This window comes from Carassius auratus, chromosome 35 (genome assembly GCF_003368295.1).
Source record: "Carassius auratus strain Wakin chromosome 35, ASM336829v1, whole genome shotgun sequence".
NCBI lineage: Eukaryota > Metazoa > Chordata > Actinopteri > Cypriniformes > Cyprinidae > Carassius > Carassius auratus.
Genome location: NC_039277.1, coordinates 373,790 through 396,144, shown reverse-complemented (window position 1 = coordinate 396,144; position 22,355 = coordinate 373,790). Strand labels below are relative to the sequence as shown.

General features: G+C 37.2%; 1 protein-coding gene across 5 annotated transcripts in view; it reads left to right on the top strand.

Annotated features, from left to right (window-relative positions):
* Window positions 1-22,355, top strand: part of LOC113053949 (NACHT, LRR and PYD domains-containing protein 12-like) — a 138,406-nt gene that overhangs the window by 93,408 nt on the left and 22,643 nt on the right. For 3 of the 5 annotated variants that reach the window (XM_026219107.1, XM_026219106.1, XM_026219109.1), the window contains 3 exons: window positions 15,542-15,715; window positions 15,810-15,983; window positions 16,108-16,281. In XM_026219107.1, coding sequence (XP_026074892.1) covers window positions 15,542-15,715; window positions 15,810-15,983; window positions 16,108-16,281 — 522 coding nt within the window. The remainder of the gene's footprint in view (window positions 1-15,541; window positions 15,716-15,809; window positions 15,984-16,107; window positions 16,282-22,355) is intronic. The other 2 variants (XM_026219108.1, XM_026219110.1) reach the window with 2 other exon arrangements.

Below are 22,355 nucleotides of genomic sequence, written 5' to 3'. Positions count from 1 at the left end.
GATTAATGCTGAAACAGAGAAGAAAACGCCTTCAGGTTGGGACAATTTAAGACATTTCAGTTTCTAATCCCAGAGCTATTATTCTTTTAAACTTAATATTGTCTTCTCTATTGTTTCTTTGCATCAAAGCATTTGCTGCTGTATCAATACATAACCATCCATATCGATACGTGAATCCGCAAGGAATGCATCACAATATATTGCTGTATTGATATTTTGAACAGCGCCATTTAAAGCCTTGTTCCATGTGCCCCTTTTATACTTTGAGCACCTGCCTCTCCAAAGGTCTCTGCACGGCCCTGACACAGGGTAACATACAGTGGATGTGATGTAAGGAAGAGAGCAGTGGAAATTGAAAAAGGGAAAGTGGTAAACAACATAAGTTACTCAGAGGCAGTGAAGAAGGTTCAAGAGCAAAGGAGAAGTGATGATCTGTGTGGTGACTGTTAAACATATCATGAGACATGAGGTTGGTCAAGCATAGGAAAACAATGCAATGGAAAATAACTTGAGACAAGAGGTTGGTCAAGCAGAGGAAAGCTGCACAGCACTGACAGTGGATAAGTTGATTTTGTTCAATGCTTATGTAATTAATTGTACAGATCAAGTTAAATAAAAAACTGAGAAAATTAAAATAAAAATGATATTGAAGAAAGTGTTGTTAATGTTAATAATTCTATTTGTAATACAATATTATTAGCGGCAAGTCAGACTATACCAAAGAAAGGGGGTATAAAAAAGAAGGTTGTACCATGGTGGACAAATGAATGTGATAAAGCAATTCAATCTAGAAATAAAGCTTTTAAATGCTTAAAAAGAATTTTAGTTTAGTTAGAGTTTTCAGAATTGTATTGAATATAAAAGGAGGCAAGCAAATGTAAGGAGAATCATAAAAAATACAAAGAAGGATTTTTGGAGGAAATTTTGTAACACAGTGGGAAGGGAAACAGAAATTGGTAAAGTATGAAGAATGATAAAAAGAGTGAATGGGATAAAAAGAGAATTTGGGTATCCAATATTAAAGGATGGAGAAACAACAGCAATAAGAGGTGAAGAGTCAGAAGTCAGAAATGCTGGTTAAAAATGTTGATAAAATTCATAACTCAATATTAGTGAAGAGGGAAAAGAGGAAGGGAAAGCACATTGGAGGAGTATAAAGAACTATTACAGAATGAGACATACAATAATGACCAATTAAATATGTTATTTACAAAGACAGAATTAAATCGTGCTCTCAGGAAAACCAAGAAATCAGCTCCAGGCATGGATCAGATTTGCTATAAAAGGATAAACCAGCTCAGTGAATCATCCAAAGATGTTTTATTCAAAATGTACAATAAAATATGGGAGGAAGGAAAATTACCACCAAGTTGGAAGGAGGCGGTGATTGTTCCAATGCACAAACCAGGGAAAGATTGCACATATCCAGAAAATTATAGACCAATAGCTTTGACATCTAATGTCTGTAAAATAATGGGAAAAAATGATAAATTATTTATTATCCAAATATCAGAGTGGTTTTAGGAGAGTGAGAAATACCATGGATCCAGCTGTATGTTTAGAACATGATATAAGAAAAGCACAAATAAATAGAGAGAGTGTTGTGGCTGTTTTCTTTGATATAGAGAAAGCATACGACATGATGTGGAGAGAAGGGCTGTTAATCAAATTTGGTGAGTTAGGTATTAAAGGTCAAATGTATAGATGGATTAAGGATTTTTTATTAGGGAAAGCAATAAAAGTTAGAATAGGAAACAGTTATTCAGAGAAATGTATGATAGAAAATGGAACTCCTCAAGGAAGTATAGTTAGTCCTTTATTATTTTCGATAATGATAAATGATGTGTTTGAGGATCTGGAAAATGGATTGAGGATTCACGCTTTTCGCTGATGATGGGGTAATCTGGAAAAGGGGAAGGAACATTGATTTTATTGTTAAAAATTACAGGAGGCTATTAAAGTAGTTGAAGAATGGTCATATAGGTGGGGTTTAAAATTTTCAGTAGACAAGACAAAGATAATGTTTTTTACAAGGAAAAAAGTTGGAGGTGAGGTAAGTCTAAAATTATAAAATCAAGTACTGGAAAGAGTGAAAAGTTTTACGTTTTTAGGGTTGTGGTTTGACGAAAGAGTTACATGGGCGATGCATATCCAGAAAATATTGGACAAATGTAAGAAAGTGTTAAATATAATGAGGTGTTTAGTAGGAAGTGAATGGGGGCTGATAGGAAGGCATTAAAATCCATATATAGTGGGCTGATTAGATCTGTATATGATTATGGTTGTGTGGTGTATGGATCAGCAGCAGATCATCACTTAGAAAGTTACACAGTATCCAGCATTGGGTATTGAGATTATGTGCAGGAGCTATAAAAACTACACCAATCGTAGCACTACAGGTAGAAATGGGGGAAATGTCTTTAGAAATGAGAAGGATACAGTTATCATTGAGTTATTGGGCTAATTTACAAGGCCACTGTCAAAAGCATCCTACACAAGATACTTTAAAGCCCTGTTGGGGAAAAGAGAGGAGAAAAACTAAAAGTTTCAGATGGACAGTAATACAGAAAGCAATAGAATTCAAAGTTTATCAATTAATAGTTAGTCCAACTATTCCGCTACCAGTAATAAAACCATGGTTACTCTCAGATGCTAAAGTAGATTTTACATTGTTAGAAAAGAAAAACAGGAGAATGGAGTTCATGTAATGTGCAGAAATATATTAATGATTACCAAAGCTATGTTGAGATATATACAGACGCATCAAAGAATATAGACAATAGGATAGGAGTCGCTTTTATTGTTCCAGAGTTTCGGTTAGCAATAAGGAAAAGGATTAGTGATGAGTAGACCAGATTTTTTAATAGAAATACAGCAAACATTATACAGAATACAAATGATAGGACTTACAGTGAATTTTTTATGGGTACCTGCACATATTGGTATCCAAGGAAATGAAATGGCAGATAAGGCAGCAAAGGAAGCCATTAAAAATAATGGAATTAACTTAAGTGTTAGTATAAGTAAGAATGAAATTAAGAGTATTATTAAGGAAAGGTTGAAGGTAAGGTGGCAAAAACAATGGGATATGGAGAAGAAGGGTCGATGGTTTTACAGAATTCAAAGGAAAGTGGGAGAGATGAGACCTGCCGGAAAAAAACAGGAGAGATGAGATGGTAATATCAAGGATGAGATTTGGACATACAAGATTAAAGGGTACACTTTATAAAATGGGTAAACATGATACGGTAAGGTGTACATTTTGTGGGCAAGAAGAAACTGTGGAACATGTTATGATATACTGTCAGAAATACGAGCTTGAAAGAAGGATTTTAATAGATAAATTAAGAAAAATAAAAATGTAATTTATACTAGAGGATATTTTACAAAATAAATCTGGAAATGGATGTTGTAGTTTTATTTTTCAGTATCTTAGAATAAATAATTTGTATGAGAGAATATAAAATGTAATTTTGATCCACACTCCATACCAGTTAGTGGTGGTAATAAACCAATTTGTTGCTTGTCAACTGCCAATAAAACCTTAAGAAGAAGAAGAAGAGAAGAAATGGCAGGAAGTTTGTTCTTTCTCTGGAAGGAGAGGCTTTTCTCATGGTGGTCGTGGCCTTTTTTTACCCTGGTTGAGGAACTTTAGAGTTCTAAGCTCATCTGTAAGTAAGTGTCATTGTTTCGTCAGTGTCATTGTCATTTTGGTTAACAATATCTGTTACTAGCACATGGTTATGGTGTTTGTTTGTTTTGAATTGTTTACAGAGGTTTGTGTTCTAAATGTATATGGATTACGTAGGGGCAAAAGCAACTGAGAAGATTGGAACTAAGAGTGATTTCCATTTAGTACTCGACTGTCAGAGAAAGCTCTCTGACAATTGAACTCTGCTGTGGAACATCTTGCCACTTAAGTACTGTTTTCTCTATTCATATTCAACGAAGACTGAGAAAAGCTTAGGGTCCTAATAGAGGAGAAACCAAGGACTGTGCTTTATGTGATGGACCATATTTCTTGTCCACTGTTTCTACCTGTTTGATGTTGAATTGTGTTATGTTGAATAATGAATGTTTGGTGTGACTATGTTTAATACATTTGACTCATGAGCAGTGTTTGGAATAACGCTGTTTAAAAGAACGGCATTAGGTAACGAAACTATTTTTTCAGTAACGGGGTAATCTAACTAATTACTTTTCCCGTCGTTATAACGCCGTTAACATTACTGGACGTTAAATGTGGTGCGTTACTATGCATTGATTTAATAAACTACGCAATCCGGACACACCCCTGGCTCACACAGCGAGTGAGCACAGGTCGGTTAATAACGAGATAAGCGATTATGATTGGCTAAGGCAGAGTCATGTATGTGTTTCATGGTAGCCAATCAGAGCCAGTGTTTTTACGCCAGCGGCATCAAACACACACACATGCATGCACACAAGATTCGCAGAAGCAGCAGAGATATATCTCTTTTATTTATTTAAAAATTATTTGACATATAGCAACTTTTTTTAACAGTAACGCAAATAGTTACTTTCCCTGGTAACGAGTTACTTTTATTATAGAGTAATTCAGTTACTAACTCAGTTACTTTTTGGAACAAGTAGTGAGTAACTATAACTAATTACTTTTTTAAAGTAACGTTCCCAACAGTGCTCATGAGTGAGATTGGTCTGGTTGGTCCCTTATTTCTTGTAGCTCATAAACTTAACGGATAGGTGTTACATATGTTGGCACCCGAAAAGGGACCTGAAAAAATCCAAAACCAGTTAGTAAGATTTGAATGGATTTAATTTGGTTTTAAACAGACCAATTTCACTTATGAGTCAGTGTGTTGAAGGTATAGAAGGTTTGCTGAACTTAATGGCTGAGCAAGTGCATTAAGTTATCAAATTATATTTAATGAGTGAGTTAATTGGAAAAAGTTACACAAAATGGCAGACCTGGGTGATGAGACAGAGGGTGATGGCGTTACAGACTATTCCACCGCTCCATTAATCATCAGGCGAGAACCAGTTCAAGACCTTATTCAATCTCTCGGTAATTTGTATTTGGAGAATGAGGTAGATGAGGTAGAACATGAAGACAGTTCACAATACTTGCTTTTACCGCGTCCACCACCACCTCAGGTGGAAGAGATAACTCCTTCTAATTTTGAATCAACAGTGAGCAAGATAGAATCTAGAATGGATGAAAGAAGAGAAATCTTTTGGTGTGTTTTTCGTAATGGTGTGCAGCATGATATAGATCGGCAAACTCACAGGTTGACTGTTCTGGAAGACCAAATGCAGAAACTTTTAACCCAACAAAAGGACCATCATAAACGGATCCAACAATTGGAGCAGATGCTGCCCACTGAGCTCAAGACTGAATGTCGCTATGTAAAAGAAACCTTAGAAAAGAGTATACAGCAAGTAGGTCAAACGATGATGGATTGTATAGCAAGGAGGGATGTTTAGCTGAAATCTTTAATTCAGTCTAACCCCACTGTAACATCTACTCCACACTTTAGTCCACACCAATCAGCATAAAGTTCAACCTACCCTGTACATTTCAAAACGCCGATCAAGATGGAGTTTCCCAGGTTTGGTAGTTTGGAGGGAGAAGACCCTATTTCTTACCTTGAGAAATGTGATGAGTATCTTGCAGTTCAACCACTGAATGATGCTGAGATATTAGCTATGTTACCTTCGGTTCTAACTCATACAGCTAAAGACTGGTGGCTTGCGGAGAAGAAGAGGGGGAGAACTTGGTGCCAGTTCAAGAAAGCATTCCTGCAGTCTTTTCTGCCTGATGATCATGAAGTTGAGTTGGAAAGAAGAATTAGAGAATGGAAACAAGGGTTTGATGAAAATCTTGGAACATTTGCTTATCAATATCGTGCCTTATGCCTTCGACTGAAACCTTCCATGTCAGAAAGGGAGATACTCCAGGCTACTCTAAGAAACTGTAATCCTCGGGTTGCCAGCATACTCTGAGGCACTGTTTCTACGGTTGATGAGTTGGTACGTGTTGGTACACTGGTGGAAAGGGATGTTAGTGAAGAAAGAGCCTATTGGAGACAGACACAAGCAGAGCATCAGGCAAAGTCAAATGGAGCTAATAAAATGGCAAAAGGCGGACAGTCAAATCCTCACATTGCGGTGTTGTCAGGAAGTATAGAGAAAGAGCTTGACCCATTGGTCCTGCCGATATCCATCAGAAATTACATATGTCAAGCAGTTTTGGACACTGGTAGCAAAAAACTGAAGTCAAGCATGGAAACATGGCTGTCCAGCAGAGGTCAGACCCTCTCACTGGCCAATGGTCATGTACAGACAACTCTAGGAAAGATTGTTTGGATTTGTACACTTCATGGTCATCAATATCCATTTTGTGCCTATGTGATGAAGGATCAAGATCTAACTTTGCCTGTGATACTTGGCCTGGAGTTTTTGATGGATTCAGGAATCCAGATTGATTTCAAGGACAATACCTAAATCCTGACTGAAGAAAATGAGGTAAAACATCCATTCATGCTTTATACTAATTCAATGGCAATTAGTCAACATCTGGCATTACCTCTGGTTCACGTGCCTTTCCGCACATTGGGAACCATAAAAGATCTGGCAAGTCGAGCTGAGGTTAACAGAACACAGAAATGTCAGTTGGAAGCACTCATGCTCAAGCGGCCAACAGTCTGTACAGAGTCCCTAGGACGAACCACTGTGATTCAAATTAATGTGATTCAGATTAAAACTTCAGATGAGATTCCAGTCCGTAAACGAGCCTATCCTGTTTCTATTTTCAAACAGCAATTCATTGATCAGGAAGTTTCAAAATGTTGGAAAAAGGGATATTCAGACCATCAACTTCTCCATGGGCGGCTCCCATAGTTCTTGTCCCTAAGAAGGATGGTACTACGCGTTTCTGTATTGATTACAGGGCTATAAATGCCAAGACCCCTTTAGATGGATTTCCTATGCTACAGATCCAATATATACTTGAATAAATGTACGGTGCTTCTATTTTCAGTACATTGGATGTTAGATCTGGCTATTGGCAGGTGCTTATGGATGAGTAGAGTATTCAGAAAACTGCTTTCATAACCAAAAATGCCCAGTATGAATTCCTGTGTCTACCATTTGGACTGCGAAACTCTGATGCAACTTTTCAGCGCCTGATGAATACAATATTGAGAGACTGTCTTGGAAAGTTCTGTTTGTCTATCTCGATGATATTGTCATTTATTCCCAGAATTTCCAAGAGCATTTTGAACTCCTTTAACGACTCTTTGACATGTTAAAGCTGCTGGTTTGACCCTGAATCTGTCATAGTGCAACCTGCTCCAAGGATCCATCACTTTCCTAGGACATGTTGTGTCTAAAGAAGGAGTTCGTACAGAAAATGCCAAGGTGGAGGCGGTTCAAAATGCTCCTGTTCCAACCACACTCAAAGAGGTACAATGCTTTTTAGGCCTTGCAGGATGGTATCATAGGTTTATCCCTCACTTTTCAGAGATCGCTGCACAATTGCATGCCCTGAAGGGAAGAAATGTTGTCTGGGAGTGGACAATGGAATGTCAACAGGCTTTTGATAAACTGAAAAATTCTCTTCCAAAAACACCTGTGTTGGCATCTCTGGATTTCACAAAATGTTTTAAAGTCCAGACAGATGCCACTGATGTTGGGTTAGGAGCGGTGTTGACTCAGGACCACGACGGAGCTGAACATGTTATTGCTTATGCTTCGAGACTTCTACATGGGGCTGAGAAGTCCTATTCCACGCCTGAAAAAGAATGTCTTGCAGTGATTTGGGCTGTCAAGAAATGGAAACAGTATCTGGAAGGAAAACATTTAGAAGTATTTACAGATCATGCTGCTTTTACGTGGGTTTTCAATCATCCCCGTCCAACTTCTCAACTGACCAGGTGGGCTTTGAGGTTACAAAGCTTTGACTTCACTGTCCAATATTTTAAGGGACAATGTAATGTAGTACCCGACACACTTTCTCGGAGTATACCTTTTCAAGAAGTTAAAGGTCACATTGCTTTTTGTCAAGCAACCAGCATTGGGTCGGACTTACCTATCAGCTGGGATGAGATTGGAAGTGCTTAGAAACAAGATCCCTTACTTCAGCCTTTATGGGAAATGGCTAAGTTGACAGTAACAGACCCTAACCGCATTCATTATGTCTTACAAAATGACTATTAATTTTGTTGTGTGCCTAACAAACATCAGGGTGAAACTATGCAGATAATTGTACCATTTGTCATTAAAGGAAATATTCTTACAATTTGCCCATTCCAATCCCTTGAGTGGACATCTTGGACGGATTAAAACTTTGAGGCGTTTACTTAATGTGGTCTACTGGCTGGAGATACGCAGAGATGTTTGGGGCTTTTGTACCGTGTGTCAAACCTGTCAGATTTACAAACCAAGAATCTCAAAGCTGTCTGGTCACCTACAGTCGACACCTGTAGTCGAGCCAGGACACATGTTTGGTGTCGATCTCATGGGTCCCTTCCCAAAGAGTTTGCAGTCTAATGAATATCTGATGGTGGTAGTAGACTATTGCAATAAATGGGTAGAATTATTCCCTCTGAGATCTGCTAAGACCCATCTAATTGTTAATTTCTTAATAAAGGAGATCTTCACTCAATGGGGTACGCCTACCTACCTTGTCTCAGATCGTGGACCGCAGTTTACGGCACAACTTTTGAATGATGCATGTAAGCGCTGGGGGGTTATTCAGAAGCTAACCACAGCCTACCATTCACAAACAAACCTTAATGAAAGAACTAATCGAACCCTCAAGGCTATGATATCTTCTTATGTTAAGGACAACCACAGGCATTGGGATAAATGGATATCTGATTTCCGATATTCCATAAACACGGCATGGCAGGAAAGTACAGGTTTAACCCCTGCAGAGATTGCTTTAGGCCGAAAGTTAAAAGGACCCATGGACCGATTGGTACGAACTCCACCGCAACCTGATCATGTGGCCTATGGGACTGTTGAAAGGCAGAGAGAGTTGTTTGAACAAGTAAAAGAGAAGACTAGTTAAGCTCAAGAACGACAAGCAAAGTACTATAACCAAAGAATGAAGCTTGAATCATTCGATGAAGGAGACTTGGTCTGGATACGTTCTCACCCTCTGTCTCGGTCTGCAGACTCGTATATGGCTAGGTCTAGCAGAAATTATGAAGAAGTTAAACAATGTAAACTACCAGGTAGTAATGTTGGATGATTCAAAGCGAGTTGAAAATTTTCATTCAGTTTTATGGTGATGTTTAAACACTTTTTTTCTGAGGAGAGGGGTATGTAACAGTTATCCTGTTACTAATATAGACCAGTAGTTTTCTCCAGTGTATTTACCATTATTACTCACCTGAGCATTAGGGGGCGCTCTATTTTTAGGTGAATTAGTAGGCCTATTTAAGGAGACAAAGAAAGAGAAATGGCAGGAAGTTTGTTTCCTCATGGTGGTTGTGGCCTTTTTTTTTTTTTTACCCTTGTTGAGGAACTTTAGAGTTCTAAGCTCATCTGTAAGTAAGTGTCATTGTTTCTACTTTGGTTAACAATTTTTGTTACTAGCACATGGTTATGGTGTTTGTTTGTTTTGAATTGTTTACAGAGGGTTTGTGTTCTAAATGTATATGGATTACCTGGGGACAAAAACAACTGAGAAGATTGGAACTAAGAGTGATTTCCATTTAGTACTTGATTGTTGCCTGTTGCAAGACAAACTTTCCCTTCAAGCATGGCAAAGCTCTCTGATAATTGAACTCTGCTGTGGATCATCTTGCCACTTAAGTACTGTTTTCTCTATTCATATTCAACAAAGACTGAGAAAAGCTTAGGATCCTAATAGAGAAGAAACCAAGGACTGTGCTTTATGTGATGGACCATATTTCTTATCCACTGTTTCTACCTGTTTGATGTTGAATTGTGTTATGTTGAATAATGAATGTTTGGTGTGACTATGTTTAATACATTTGACTCATGAGTGAGATTGGTCTGGTTTGTCCCTTATTTCTTGTAGCACTTAACGGATAGGTGTTACAACTAAAATGAATAACTCCGCGCACTGAAAAGACCGAACACACAGGAAACATTCACCCAGCACCGGATACCTTCCTTGGATAGAGTTTGAGGACCTTACAATAGTTACAAAACAGCTGAAACACACACTAAAGCAAAGCAAATGATGAACATGGAAGATAAAAACAGCACTGGGACAAGAAGATGGTAGTTGTATGGACGTAACACCTCAGCCTCTTACCCTGGACTGCAGTTCTATGGGTTCCTTTTTACTCCAACTAATGAGCTTAAACAGAGTTCAGGTGACACTCATAAGAGCAGGAGGAGTAAGAGAGAGGAACACAGTATACACATAGGAAAGTCAATCATTAGTCAAATCATATAAAAATTTTACTTCTATGTCCATATGGACGTAACACCCTCATCACTAAGTTTTTTCCTCAACATAGCATTTCACCAAGTGCTAAAAGGGGAAAAATAATAAGTAACACTTTAAATATCAGCACTACTGGCCCGGGATAGCAAATCAGCACATCACATTATAAGAGCCTCTCAAATGACGAATATCAAGAATATATTCTTAATTAATGCCCATCGCATCAAGCCTTGCTTTGAATTAGATATCTGAGCGAGGAAAGTAAAAGGGTTGTGATCAGTGTACAAAAGAAGAGGAGTTGCACTACCTCCTATGTAAACATCAAAGTGTTGAAGTGCCAGAAAGAGAACAAGAGCCTCTTTCTTGATGGTTCTATAGAACCTCTGATAGGATGTGAACTTCTTTGAAAAATAGGAGACTGGATGATAAACACCATGCTCATCTTCTTGCAACAACACTGCACCCACCCCTGTGGCACTGTCATCCAACTGCAGTGTGAATGACTTTTCAAAATTAGAGGCCAAAAGTACAGGAGCATTACACAATGAGTCCTTCACTTGCATGAACTTTCGGCTACTGCTTAAAAGATCAGTGAGTGGGAAAACTACTGCAGAGAAGTTCCTGCAAAATCCCTGGTAGTAGCCTGCCATACCAAGAAATTGGCGCAATTCACATTTATTGCTGGGGGTAGCAATAAATGTGAATTGCGGTAAACATCTTTGCCGAGCTGGGCTGGCAATCACATAATCAGTGTCAATAAGTTTTTTTAATTAATTTCATCAACCCATTAGGACAACCCAAGTGCTGCCTTCATCATATGACTTTAATGGGCCCCAATTGTATGTATTTGTATATATAGTTTATCCAAGTTTAAGTATTTATTTCTCCATCATTATTTATAGTCATTATCTTACTCTTTAATGAAAACACTGTCAAATCAGATGCATAGTTAAATGACAAGTGATTATAAATGGATGGAAAAATTAAAACAACATATTTATAGTGCTCTCTTGAAATAACACACAAAGTTTACTACGAATAAAAATAATATCCTTTACTCCTTACAAACCAGTTTTACTTCTGTCATATAAGAAAGTAATTATTAAAAATTAACAAATGGTTAGCAGTAGTTAATGTTGATGTTTCATTGAAAATAAGTTTCATTTGAAGTGTTTTAGTGATTAATGTATTTTAGGTTCATGGCTGACCTTTTAGCTTTTCTGATCATTCCGGATGAAATGAAATATATGTTGTTTTTGTGCCTGTTTGCACACCTTTTTTTAAGTTGCCAATAAAAGCAGCCAGTAGTCAAAGCCGACCCTGCCGTCTTACCTCCTATACAACGAACATTGTTACAGTCTCATACTGTATGCTTAAAATATTTCTTAAATTCATTGTGAAATATTAGTCTTATAGTTTTGAACCAATTTGAAATTATTTCCCTTTCTAGACTACAAAATATTGGTAGTAAGCTGAAGCCAAGTGGCTCATCTCTTGATGTAACACCAATGACACAATGAAACACCAGTGACACAACCAACACCAAAGATTGTGATCCATAAATATTTATTACTGGAATGGATAAGACCATGTGTATATGAAATAAAACCATGGGCATCGGAAGCAACAAAAATGTGATTGGGTCCAACGCAGTGTAGGTGTAACTAATTCAGTGATGCAACAAAGACTACAGGAGCATTTCAATAAATTAGAATGTTGTGAAAAAGTTAATTTATTTCAGTAATTCAACTCAAATTGTGAAACTCATGTATTAAATTAAATGCATACAGACTGAAGTAGTTTAACCTGTTAACCCGCACCTGGACACCGGTGCACTGAATGCTCTTTGTTCGCATGTATCAATGTTTATGAATAGATTAAATGAAACAGGACATAATTAATCAATACAAACTATAAATCTAGGTCTAAGCCTCAAGTATCGACGACAGATCGCTGTTTTCAATGGAAAGCTTATAAGGAAGGTATTTGCTATATTTGTGTAAGCAGTACACATCAAAACATGAATAATCCAAATGCAGTACATACCAGATTCATCATAACCACGAGTTACAAACACATCCAGAGCTGTAAATCCCGGTTCAGTTAGGAAGTCCACTGAACAACATCTCATAGTGCAATTTTAGTCCAACGAAGCAATAACATTGTAATATGGATGTTAATTCTTTTGTTTACGTCTCATTTAATCATTTATTAAACTACGCTCAAAAAACGGTGTCATGGTAGTAAAAAACTAGCATGGTTTTGTAGAATTGAGCTGCAACTAGCGATTATTTTTTCTGTCGACTAATCTAACGATTATTTTTATTACAATAAATAATTAATCTAATGTTTTTTTTATTAGCTAATGAATCCTTTGGATTACTTTACAAAAAAAAATATAAGTACAACTTCTAATATAATATTTCAACCTTTATTCATTTTCAACCTATGTGGTTTAAGTTTTTACAGTATAAAATAATAAAGAGGCAAAGAAAATTATTTTACTATGGTAAATATGAGCTTATGATGGCGTTTATAATTAAACCACAGTAGCCATAAATTTACAGTTGTCTGAGACGTCATGAAATGTTCTTTAGCATCACAAACCATAAAATGTAGTCAGGGTTCTGCTATGGTTTAGCATGGTTTCCAGAGATCTGGAGCTGATTCGGGGTAGCTCTGTGGTTTGTGACTGTTGTCTCGCGGCGTGCTGTCTTTTAAGGGGCCGTTCACATATCACGTCTTTTGCGTGCTCAAGTTCGCTATTTCCAATGTAGGCGCGCGATAAGCGCGCTCATAATTGAAGCGACGCTGTCATGACATGCTCGTTTTTTCCAGTCGCGTCCGAACCGCATCGAGCTAAAAACATCTCAACTTTTCAGAATGCCGCAAGTGCAAGAATATCAGACCTGAACCAGGAAGTTGGTCACCAGATCACACGGTAACCAGTTAAACCGTAACACCGGAGAGCGCCAAGATGTTTTCCTCTGAGGTGCTAGTGCATCGCAGTTGTGCTGCCGTGGTACACCATATCGGTTTTGCAAAGGGAACAAAGGGCCATTTTATTTGTCCTCTGTTTAAAGTATTCCCATACTTTTGATAACAGGGGTCTCTGTTTTTGTGATAGAATGCAACTTTCTCCATTCCCAGTATGCCATTACGCGAGATGTAAACAAACAGTGTGACGCGTCGACGCATTTCACGCACGTCATTGCAGCACTATTGTAGAATACAGTGGAACTAAGAGGATGAGACCATCCCCCCAAAAAAGTCAAAGATAAGCAGAATATTGTTTATTTGAATTCCAGCACTCTCTCATGACGGATCTTGATGCGCACTGTGACGCACCTGTCATATGATGGAAGCATAACTTATTGATTGGCTTTTTGCACAAATAATTCTTAATTTATTTCTTCTTCAACATTTTTTGTGTGTGTTTTGTGGGGAATGTGGCTGTATCTGCATGATAACCATGTCTATGACTGATAATCAGTGTGTAACAGACAGCTATCAGTGTGAATGTGTCAATATTAATAGAGTTTGATTATTGAATATATACATTTTAAAATAAATTAAATAAATGTATGCATTTAGCAGACGCTTTTATCAAAAGCGACTTACAGTGCATTCAGGCTATCAACTTTTACCTATCATGACACATATATGACATATCTGTATGATTATCATCTATTTGGAAGGCCATCAACGTGATTACTGACTGTTTGAGTGTCTAACAGTGTAAATGCTTTTTTTTCTAGCAATCTCAGGATTTACTGTAATTGGCATAGGCCTATAGTTAAATCTTCTTTTTATATTTTTTTTATTTTTCTTAATATTAATTTAATTATTCTTATTGTATTTATTTAGTGCTCAAATAAATCACTTACATGATTTTGAATATTCTGTCTATTGTTTTATAATTGAAAAATTAGGCAGTGGTATGTTTAAGCACTAATTAGTTTGTAGTAGGGGTGATTGATCTAAATCAGCCGATAATTGCTTTGGGATGATCGATCGGCGGTTTCTAAAAACCAATCTCAAGCTGATAACGTGGCTGCAGTAAGAGGTTTGGCATGACATGCAGCGGCACCGTCTCATACTCTGTCTGGCATGGGTGAAATAATTATAATGCTATATTTCTTTATTAAATAACGTATAAAGTAATTTGAAAATCTTGTGTGAGAAGTAACTTCACAAACAGCAGAAGTGAATTACCACGCACGTTCTCTCTTTCTCTCTCAAAATATGCAAATGGCTTCAAATCACCACACATCACATCTGTCTATAAGCTAGCTGCACAGGTGACACAGGAATTGTCACTTCCACAATCGAGGCAGTGTCACATCATCACTTAAAATGTATAAATTGCATTGCTTTTTAATACTTGCCCGTGTTTAACCATTCAGCACTCATGCGCTCTCCTGGAGGCCTCACACTCATGCACCCTCGCAGCGAGCACGTCAGGTTCACATTACTCCATTTGCTGTGTGTATGCAATGCATATTTTATTCCTGCACTCATGTTAATGGCAATCATTCACACTGCACACACGGTTGCAGTCCGTCAGCACATCTGCCACAGTGTAGAGATTGTTTCTGTCTATTGCTGCACTACAAGTGCTGAATTAAAACAATAGCTTATTATTTTCGTTAAATATTAACATGGATTGACATGTAAATGTTATAATTACACCATAAATGCATATTATTAAAGTCTACTCTGTAGACATGTTATTTTGGTTAGGTTTAAAGGGAAAGAGCACTTTTAGATAAACGAGGCAATAAGATGGCACACAAAAATAAAGTTCTTTATGAACGGCAGGATTGCTTGTAATAAATATTGTAAAAAGGAAAGGCAGTAGATCTGACTATTTCTGTCAAGTTTGTGATAATGTAAGAAAAGTAGTTTAAATGTTTTGCCAATTGCTTGAACAAATTAATATATAAATCTAGAAGTAAATGCAAAATTATTGAATAATGTGTTGCTTATGTTTATTGTTTTTAAACATGATAAATTATAAACTCCATGAGCCCCTGATCAAACTGAACTGAGCACTTGTTCAGTAGGCTACTAGAGGCTTATAAACCATACCTTATAAGAACATCAGTGTCACTATTTTTTCTCTCTATGCAGGCTACATAGGTGTTATCTCACTGCCCATTCATGTGACAGTCTTTCATCAGCTCTACAATCTTCAAACTGTATCCTGAGAGAGCTGGACTTGTATAACGATGACCTGCAGGATTCTGGAGTGAAGTTGCTTTCTCTTGGATTGAAGAGTCCAAACTGTAAGATAAAGATACTAAGGTTTGTTTTTGAACACTTTATTTAGTCTTGTTTATTAGTTTATTTTGCATTAACCTGTTCACTAAAAATTATATTAAGTGTTTTTCTTGTTTAGGATTTCCTTATGTAATCTCACTGCTCAGTGCTGTGAGAGCTTGTCGTCAGTTCTACAATCACCAAACTCTGTCCTGAGAGAGATGGATCTAAGTAACAATGACCTCCAGGATTCAGGAATGAAGCTTCTTTGCGATGGACTGAAAACTCCAAAGTGCCAGCTGGAGATACTGAGGTTTGTTTTAAAACACTGTAATTGTTTTTATTATTTTTATTTTTTATTTTAGTTTTCGCATTTACATTCACTTAAAATAATATTGTAAAGATTTTTATGCAATGGCTGTGTTTTTCCTGTTTAGATTTTCCTCATGTAATCTCAAAGCTCAGTCCTGTAAGAGTTTGTCATCAGTTTTGCAATCCCCAAACTGTGTTCTGAGAGAACTTGATCTGAGTAACAATGACCTCCAGGATTCAGGAGTGAAGCTGCTCTCGAGTGGACTGAAAAGTCCAAATTGTCAGCTGGAGATACTGAGGTAAATGTTTTTCATAAAATAAAAAAATTAAAAACTGGTAGAATAAAATACCTTTAACTTTTGTCAACAAATGTAGCATTTGAATTCAATGGAATGCCAACAGAACAAGACAGAAAAATTTGCATGCAAGTATGGTTTTCATATTTGTATAAATGTCTATATTTCTCACCTTGAAGTATGCCCATTGTGTACTGAATGAACTAAAATTATAAAAAATATATATTTTATAGTAATTAAATAGCAAAATATTTTAAATTATTTATTTGATGAATGTATAGCTTCTGACAGCACTGTATAAAGTAGCAGCTTCATTTAGCAGCTATGTGTGGGAATGCCATTGCATCTCAGAGAGTAATAATTGCATATATTATTCGTCCTTACTAGGGCTGCACGATGTGTCGTTTAAGCATCGATATTGTGATGTACGAATCCACGATAGTCACATCGCAGAATGTGCAATGTAGGCTGTCATAGTTGATCCGTTATTCATTAACTGTACGGGCCAGCTGCTCCCCGGCCCTTGACGAATGTCGCGGATTAATTGCACAGCTTAACCATCACAGAGTGAAATGTTTTCATGTTTATCAAACACATTATGCATGTGTTTTTAAGTCCTGTCAGTTTAACAGAGAGAGAGAGCGTGCGTGAGAGAGAGAGAGAAAAAGAGTGAGAGAGAGAGCGCGTGTGAGATGCAGAGAGAGAGAGAGAGCCCCGGCCACACGCTCACGGTCTTCAAACAACACGAGCGCTATCTTGCTCTCTCTCCCTTGAGCATATTAATCAATTGACACGATGGTGTCGATGTTTAACTCATTTAAAATGAGAATGTAAGTGTGCTCAACCCATTTTTTTTTGTAAAAAAAAAATTAGATTAGTATCGTGCGGCCCTAGTAATTACACAAACATTCAAACTTCTCTTTAAAACTTTTGGCCCATTCAAAACAAGTGTGTACACACATGAATTTGTTCCCTATCTGTCGGTCACTACGAGTTATGTCGAACGACATATGGATTGGGAGGCCAATCATCTCTGAGTTTAAGAGAAAACGCCAATGAAAATTGGCTAGTGGATTTAACATACCTGAGCCACTCCCCGTGCCAACGGGTATAAATAGGGCGACAGGTGCATCCACTCATTAGATTTTTGCTTCGGAGCCGAGTGGTTGTATGAAAGCTGTTATACTCCACAAAGCCATTCATCTGCTTTGTCAGGAAGCTGTTCTGGTTGGCGGTATGGTGCAAACAGCGGTGTCCCATTCAGCGATTCCCCTGGGCTTCTCTGACAATGGCCACGATCATTGTCTTCTGTGTCTTGGCATTCAGCACGCTGAAGGTGTATTCGTGGATGGTTCATGCACGCACTGTGTGTGTGACCATGGCAACGTTGTGATCGCGTCTCTCCTTTCTTAAAAGGAAAGGAGCAGACCCCTCTGTCACTACCCGTTCCGGTTTCTCTGTCACGAGCAGAGGACCGCCAGCTAGTGCTCTGGGAGATTTGAAGGTGACAGTGAGAGTTTCTCCGACGGGCCACGCCCCACGGACCTCTTTCCCCTTCCGCAGTGTTTGTCCTGTGCGGCTGCTGGGTGATTTTGCTCGGCTGTCTTATGGCAGTCCCAACAGGTCATTCAGTTTGCCGCCGGGTATCAGATGTCGATTGCAGCATCGGGGATGTGCTCTGTGGATGAAGATTCGGCGGGGCTGCCCCACTCGGGTGTTGTCGCCACTGCCGAATTGGACCCAGAGTTGACAGCCGTGCTTGCACGGGCAGCTGTGAGAATCAGGATGGAGGTGAAAGCACCGCCCAGCCCTGAGTACTCATGGCTGTTTGATTGGTTCTCAGTCTCTATATGCTGCACATCAGTTACAGGTTTTGTATTGTAACTATGTTTGCTTGTATGGTCCCTGTTAAATAAACTTTAAATAAATAAAAATAAAAATAGAGCGCGGCTCACAACCGCGTTTTACTCTGGTTCCTTTCTTCCCGGATTGTTTATGGGGAAGTAATGTAGTCGTGGATGGCCCCTTTTTACGGCCGGAAGCAGCTCATTTCGTTCCTCCATCCTCACTACCCTCGATGGCGGGGCAGCTAGGGGTGCGTTGACATTCCGCAGCAGGAGAGTGCGATTGCGGTGCACTTGTGCAATAACGTCTATGTATGAAACCTGATGGAATGAATAATTTAATTATTAGATTTAAAGCCTAGTTAACGTCAGACGGTTATACAACATTCTCTATCATCCCATGCCTTCATCTGTACCTGAAGTTTTGATTTCAGTTGATGCAGAAAAGGAATTTCACAGGGTGGAGTGGGATTACTTATTTGACACTCTTCAGATGTTTGGTTTGGAGTTTTATATCTTGGATCAAATTATTATACCAAGCCCCACTTGCCTCAGTTCGTACAAACAATATTTCCTCTGCATATTTTCAGATTAATCGTGGCACTAGACAGGGTTGCCCCTCTTGTCTCTTTTGTTTGCAGTAGCAATAGAGCCTTTGGCCATCGCTTTGCATAAAAAAAAACTGGTATAGTCAGAGACTGACGAGAGCATTAAGTCTCTCTGTACGCGGACAACTTGCTCTTATATATTTCCCATCAACAATGCTGCCCGGGAATTATCTTTCTCTTCTTTCCTGTTTAAGATTTCCCGCTCATTTACATACTTGGGTATTCCTGTTTCTAATACATTTTCTAAACTTTTTACTGAAAATTTCACCCGTTTATTGGAGCGAGTTGAACAGGACTTAAAGTGCTGGGCCTCACTTCCTTTATCAGTCGCAGGTCAGATAAATTCTGTCAAATTGAATTTGTTGCCTAAGTTTACCTATCTATTCCAGTGTATCCATGTGTTTATTCCCAACTAATTTTTTGTAGACTGGATGGCGTTCTCACCTCATTTATATGGAATGGCAAACCTGTTAGAATGAGTAAAAATTTTCTGGGCAGAATGTCTTTGCCTAATTTTCAATGTTATTATTGGGCTTCAAATATTTACCCCAAATACTGCACTGGCTCTACGAAGATCCTGGAGCTGATGACTTGTCATGGGTAGCAATCGAGTCTGCCTCATGCTTGCCTTCTTCCCTAGTAGCATTAGTTTTATTCTCCTCTTTCCTTTCCCAGTGACAAATTAACTACAAACCTTCTTGTAAGATCTACACTTAAAGGAATAGTTCATCCAAAAATCAAAATTATGTCATTAATAACTTACCCTCATGTTGTTCCAAACCCGTAAGACCTCCGTTTATCTTTGGAACACAGTTTAACCCTTTCGAGTCGATTAACGCATATATGATAACCCCGAAAAGAACGTAAATTACACTTTCAGTTTTAATCGTACAGATAAGAGCAATACATCAATCGAATCTGTAAAGGGTCTACTTTTTTTGGATACAGACATAATAACAACAAAACTTTGTGCACTTATAAAATAAAGATAACAAACAAGGTGTGCTGTCTGCAGCCTTTGTCTGCGCTGATCTTCTTTGACAAACACGTCATTAAAATGAACTGTAACTCCGTGAATACTCAACGAAAAGACATGATAGAGATATCTATAGAAAGCTTGACATGTCTATTTTTAAACTAAACAAGTGCCGCCGAAAACAGATATTCTGTGATAAAGTAATCCATATGAAAACAATGCAATGTCTGTTTTTCATATCTCCCTTCATTATATCTAATGTGACCACGCCCCCGCGCCGGACGCGCTATTCAGATTTAAACTGAAGCGCGTGGCTTGAATACACCCACACAGAAGAAAAAGCGAGACTGTTCTTCAAGTTTTTTTATTTTATTTTACTGTTTCCTTCGTGATGAGAGGAATAAGAATAAGACATAAATCACCCCAAAAAGATGTGATATGGATGAGGATTTAAAAAAAAATTTGATTTCCTCAGAAAAAAAAGAATGAAGCACTTTATTCAGCAGAGATCATAAACATGAGTAAGTCTCTTTTTATTTATTTATATACTTGTACTAGTTTCACATAACGTGTAAACATTTTACTAGTTAGACTTATTCCAAAGACTTTTATGAAGTTTCAATAACAACATACATACTATACCATTCAAAAGCTTGATGTAAATAATATAAATGTGACAAATAGATAACTGTAACAAATGTAAAAAAAATGTTTTTCTTTCAATTTATTCCCCCTAAAAACCCAGAAAAATATTCTCAGCTCTTTTCAACATTAATAATAATGATAATAATAATAACAATAAATGTTTTGTTTTTTTTATGTAGAAAATAAGATTGTTAAAAGGATTTCTGAAGGATTGTGCGACTGGAGTAATGATGCCAAACAATTTGTTTGAAAGTCTGCTTTGATTGTTTCTAATAAACTGTTTAACTGCTCTCCCAAGTGGATATTAAATTATGATGTGGGATAATTTAATATATTCTTAATAAACTACAAAAATAAAATTATATACTTTTATTTTGTTCTCACATTATTTCTTGTAACTCCTCACAGTGGCACAGCTGAATGAGAGGCTCATTATGCAGCTCATTATAATACTCATTATGCAGGCTTTTGTCTTCTCAGGTGTAAATCACAATGATATTCATGGTAGTTAACGCCTACTCACATATGACTTTTACCGACAAAAGTGTGTTAGAAAATTTAAATCAATATATTGTTTTCTGTGAGTGAGTAAACAAAATGATTTTCACATAATTTAGAAAGAAAAATTCTAGGCTACAAGCTCCAGTTCTTAAAAATCCCGGGAACCATTGTTCTTTATGTGTTTTATGGCCTTTTCAAGTGTTTTAACATTTTTAGTTTTTCACTAACCACTCATAATATTTTTTTTTTTTCTCAAAAACACAATTATGTACATACATGCAGTCAGAGGTGGGTAGAGTACCCAAAAACTGTACTCAAGTAAAAGTAAAAGTACTAGTCTTGAATAGTAACTTGAGTAAGAGTAAAAGAGTATCGGATAAAAAATCTACTCAAGTACTTAGTTACTAGTTACTTTGGGTCATATATACTGAGCCTATTTTTATTTAGATATATACATAAAATGTATGTTATGTGTGTGTGTATAAATGTATATATTTCATCAGCCTTTACTCCAATTTATGTAATTTATTATAAAACCCTGTCTGTTTACTTAAGTAACAGATATAGGTGTCATGCCATGCCAACTTATTTTTAATACGACTGACTTTATATTAAATGTGAATTTAACATTGAAAGTTAATGTGATATAAGTATTGCTACTAATCTTTCATTTTTCAGAAAGAGTGCAAATAACATTTACATTATTAAACTAGATTTCAATCACTCTCAAAAACTCCCATTAAAATCACTGAAACTGTTAACACTGTAAAATCAATATCTTTAATTATAGATTCGTACACACATCTGCACTTTGTTGTTTCTGACGAGAGAATTTGCCAGAAAGAGGTATTCAGTCAGTGAGCGAGTGAAGCATTCAAAAGCTCAACAGAATCGTGTGTGATTGGTTATAATGTGCAGCTCTGTAAAAACGCATCTATCTCTGGCTCAGCGCCAGCAAGCGATCACAGATCTGAATTTAGCAGCTGATGATATGACTTGCTGAACGTACTCGCACCGGTGTGATTGTATTAAAATTAATACAATTTTAATCTTCTATTTTTTGTCTTTTGGAAGCTACATTCAACTTGACTCCCCTCTGTTATAAGCCACACACGTACAACAAACTAATGTCACAGACAGTGGTATCGTGTACTGTAATCGAATGTAGCCCAAGTTATTAAAAGTACAGATTTTTCCCAAAAAATTTACTCAAGTAAGAGTATAAATTACCCATCTTTAAATATACTCCGAAAAGTATTAGTTACCCCAAAAAATTACTCAAGTAAATATAACGAAGTAAATGTAACTCATTACTACCCACCTCTACATGAATTTCACATATTATTATAGCCCAGTTTGTACTGATTACAGTGAGATTAGACTTTACCCATTTAGATATTTATAAGAAACTGAAAAAAGCACAAATGTCAGGGCATGACAAAATTTCTCCATGCCCAAAAAATACCCTTAGACTCCAGAGGGCTAAGATATTTTAGATTTAGT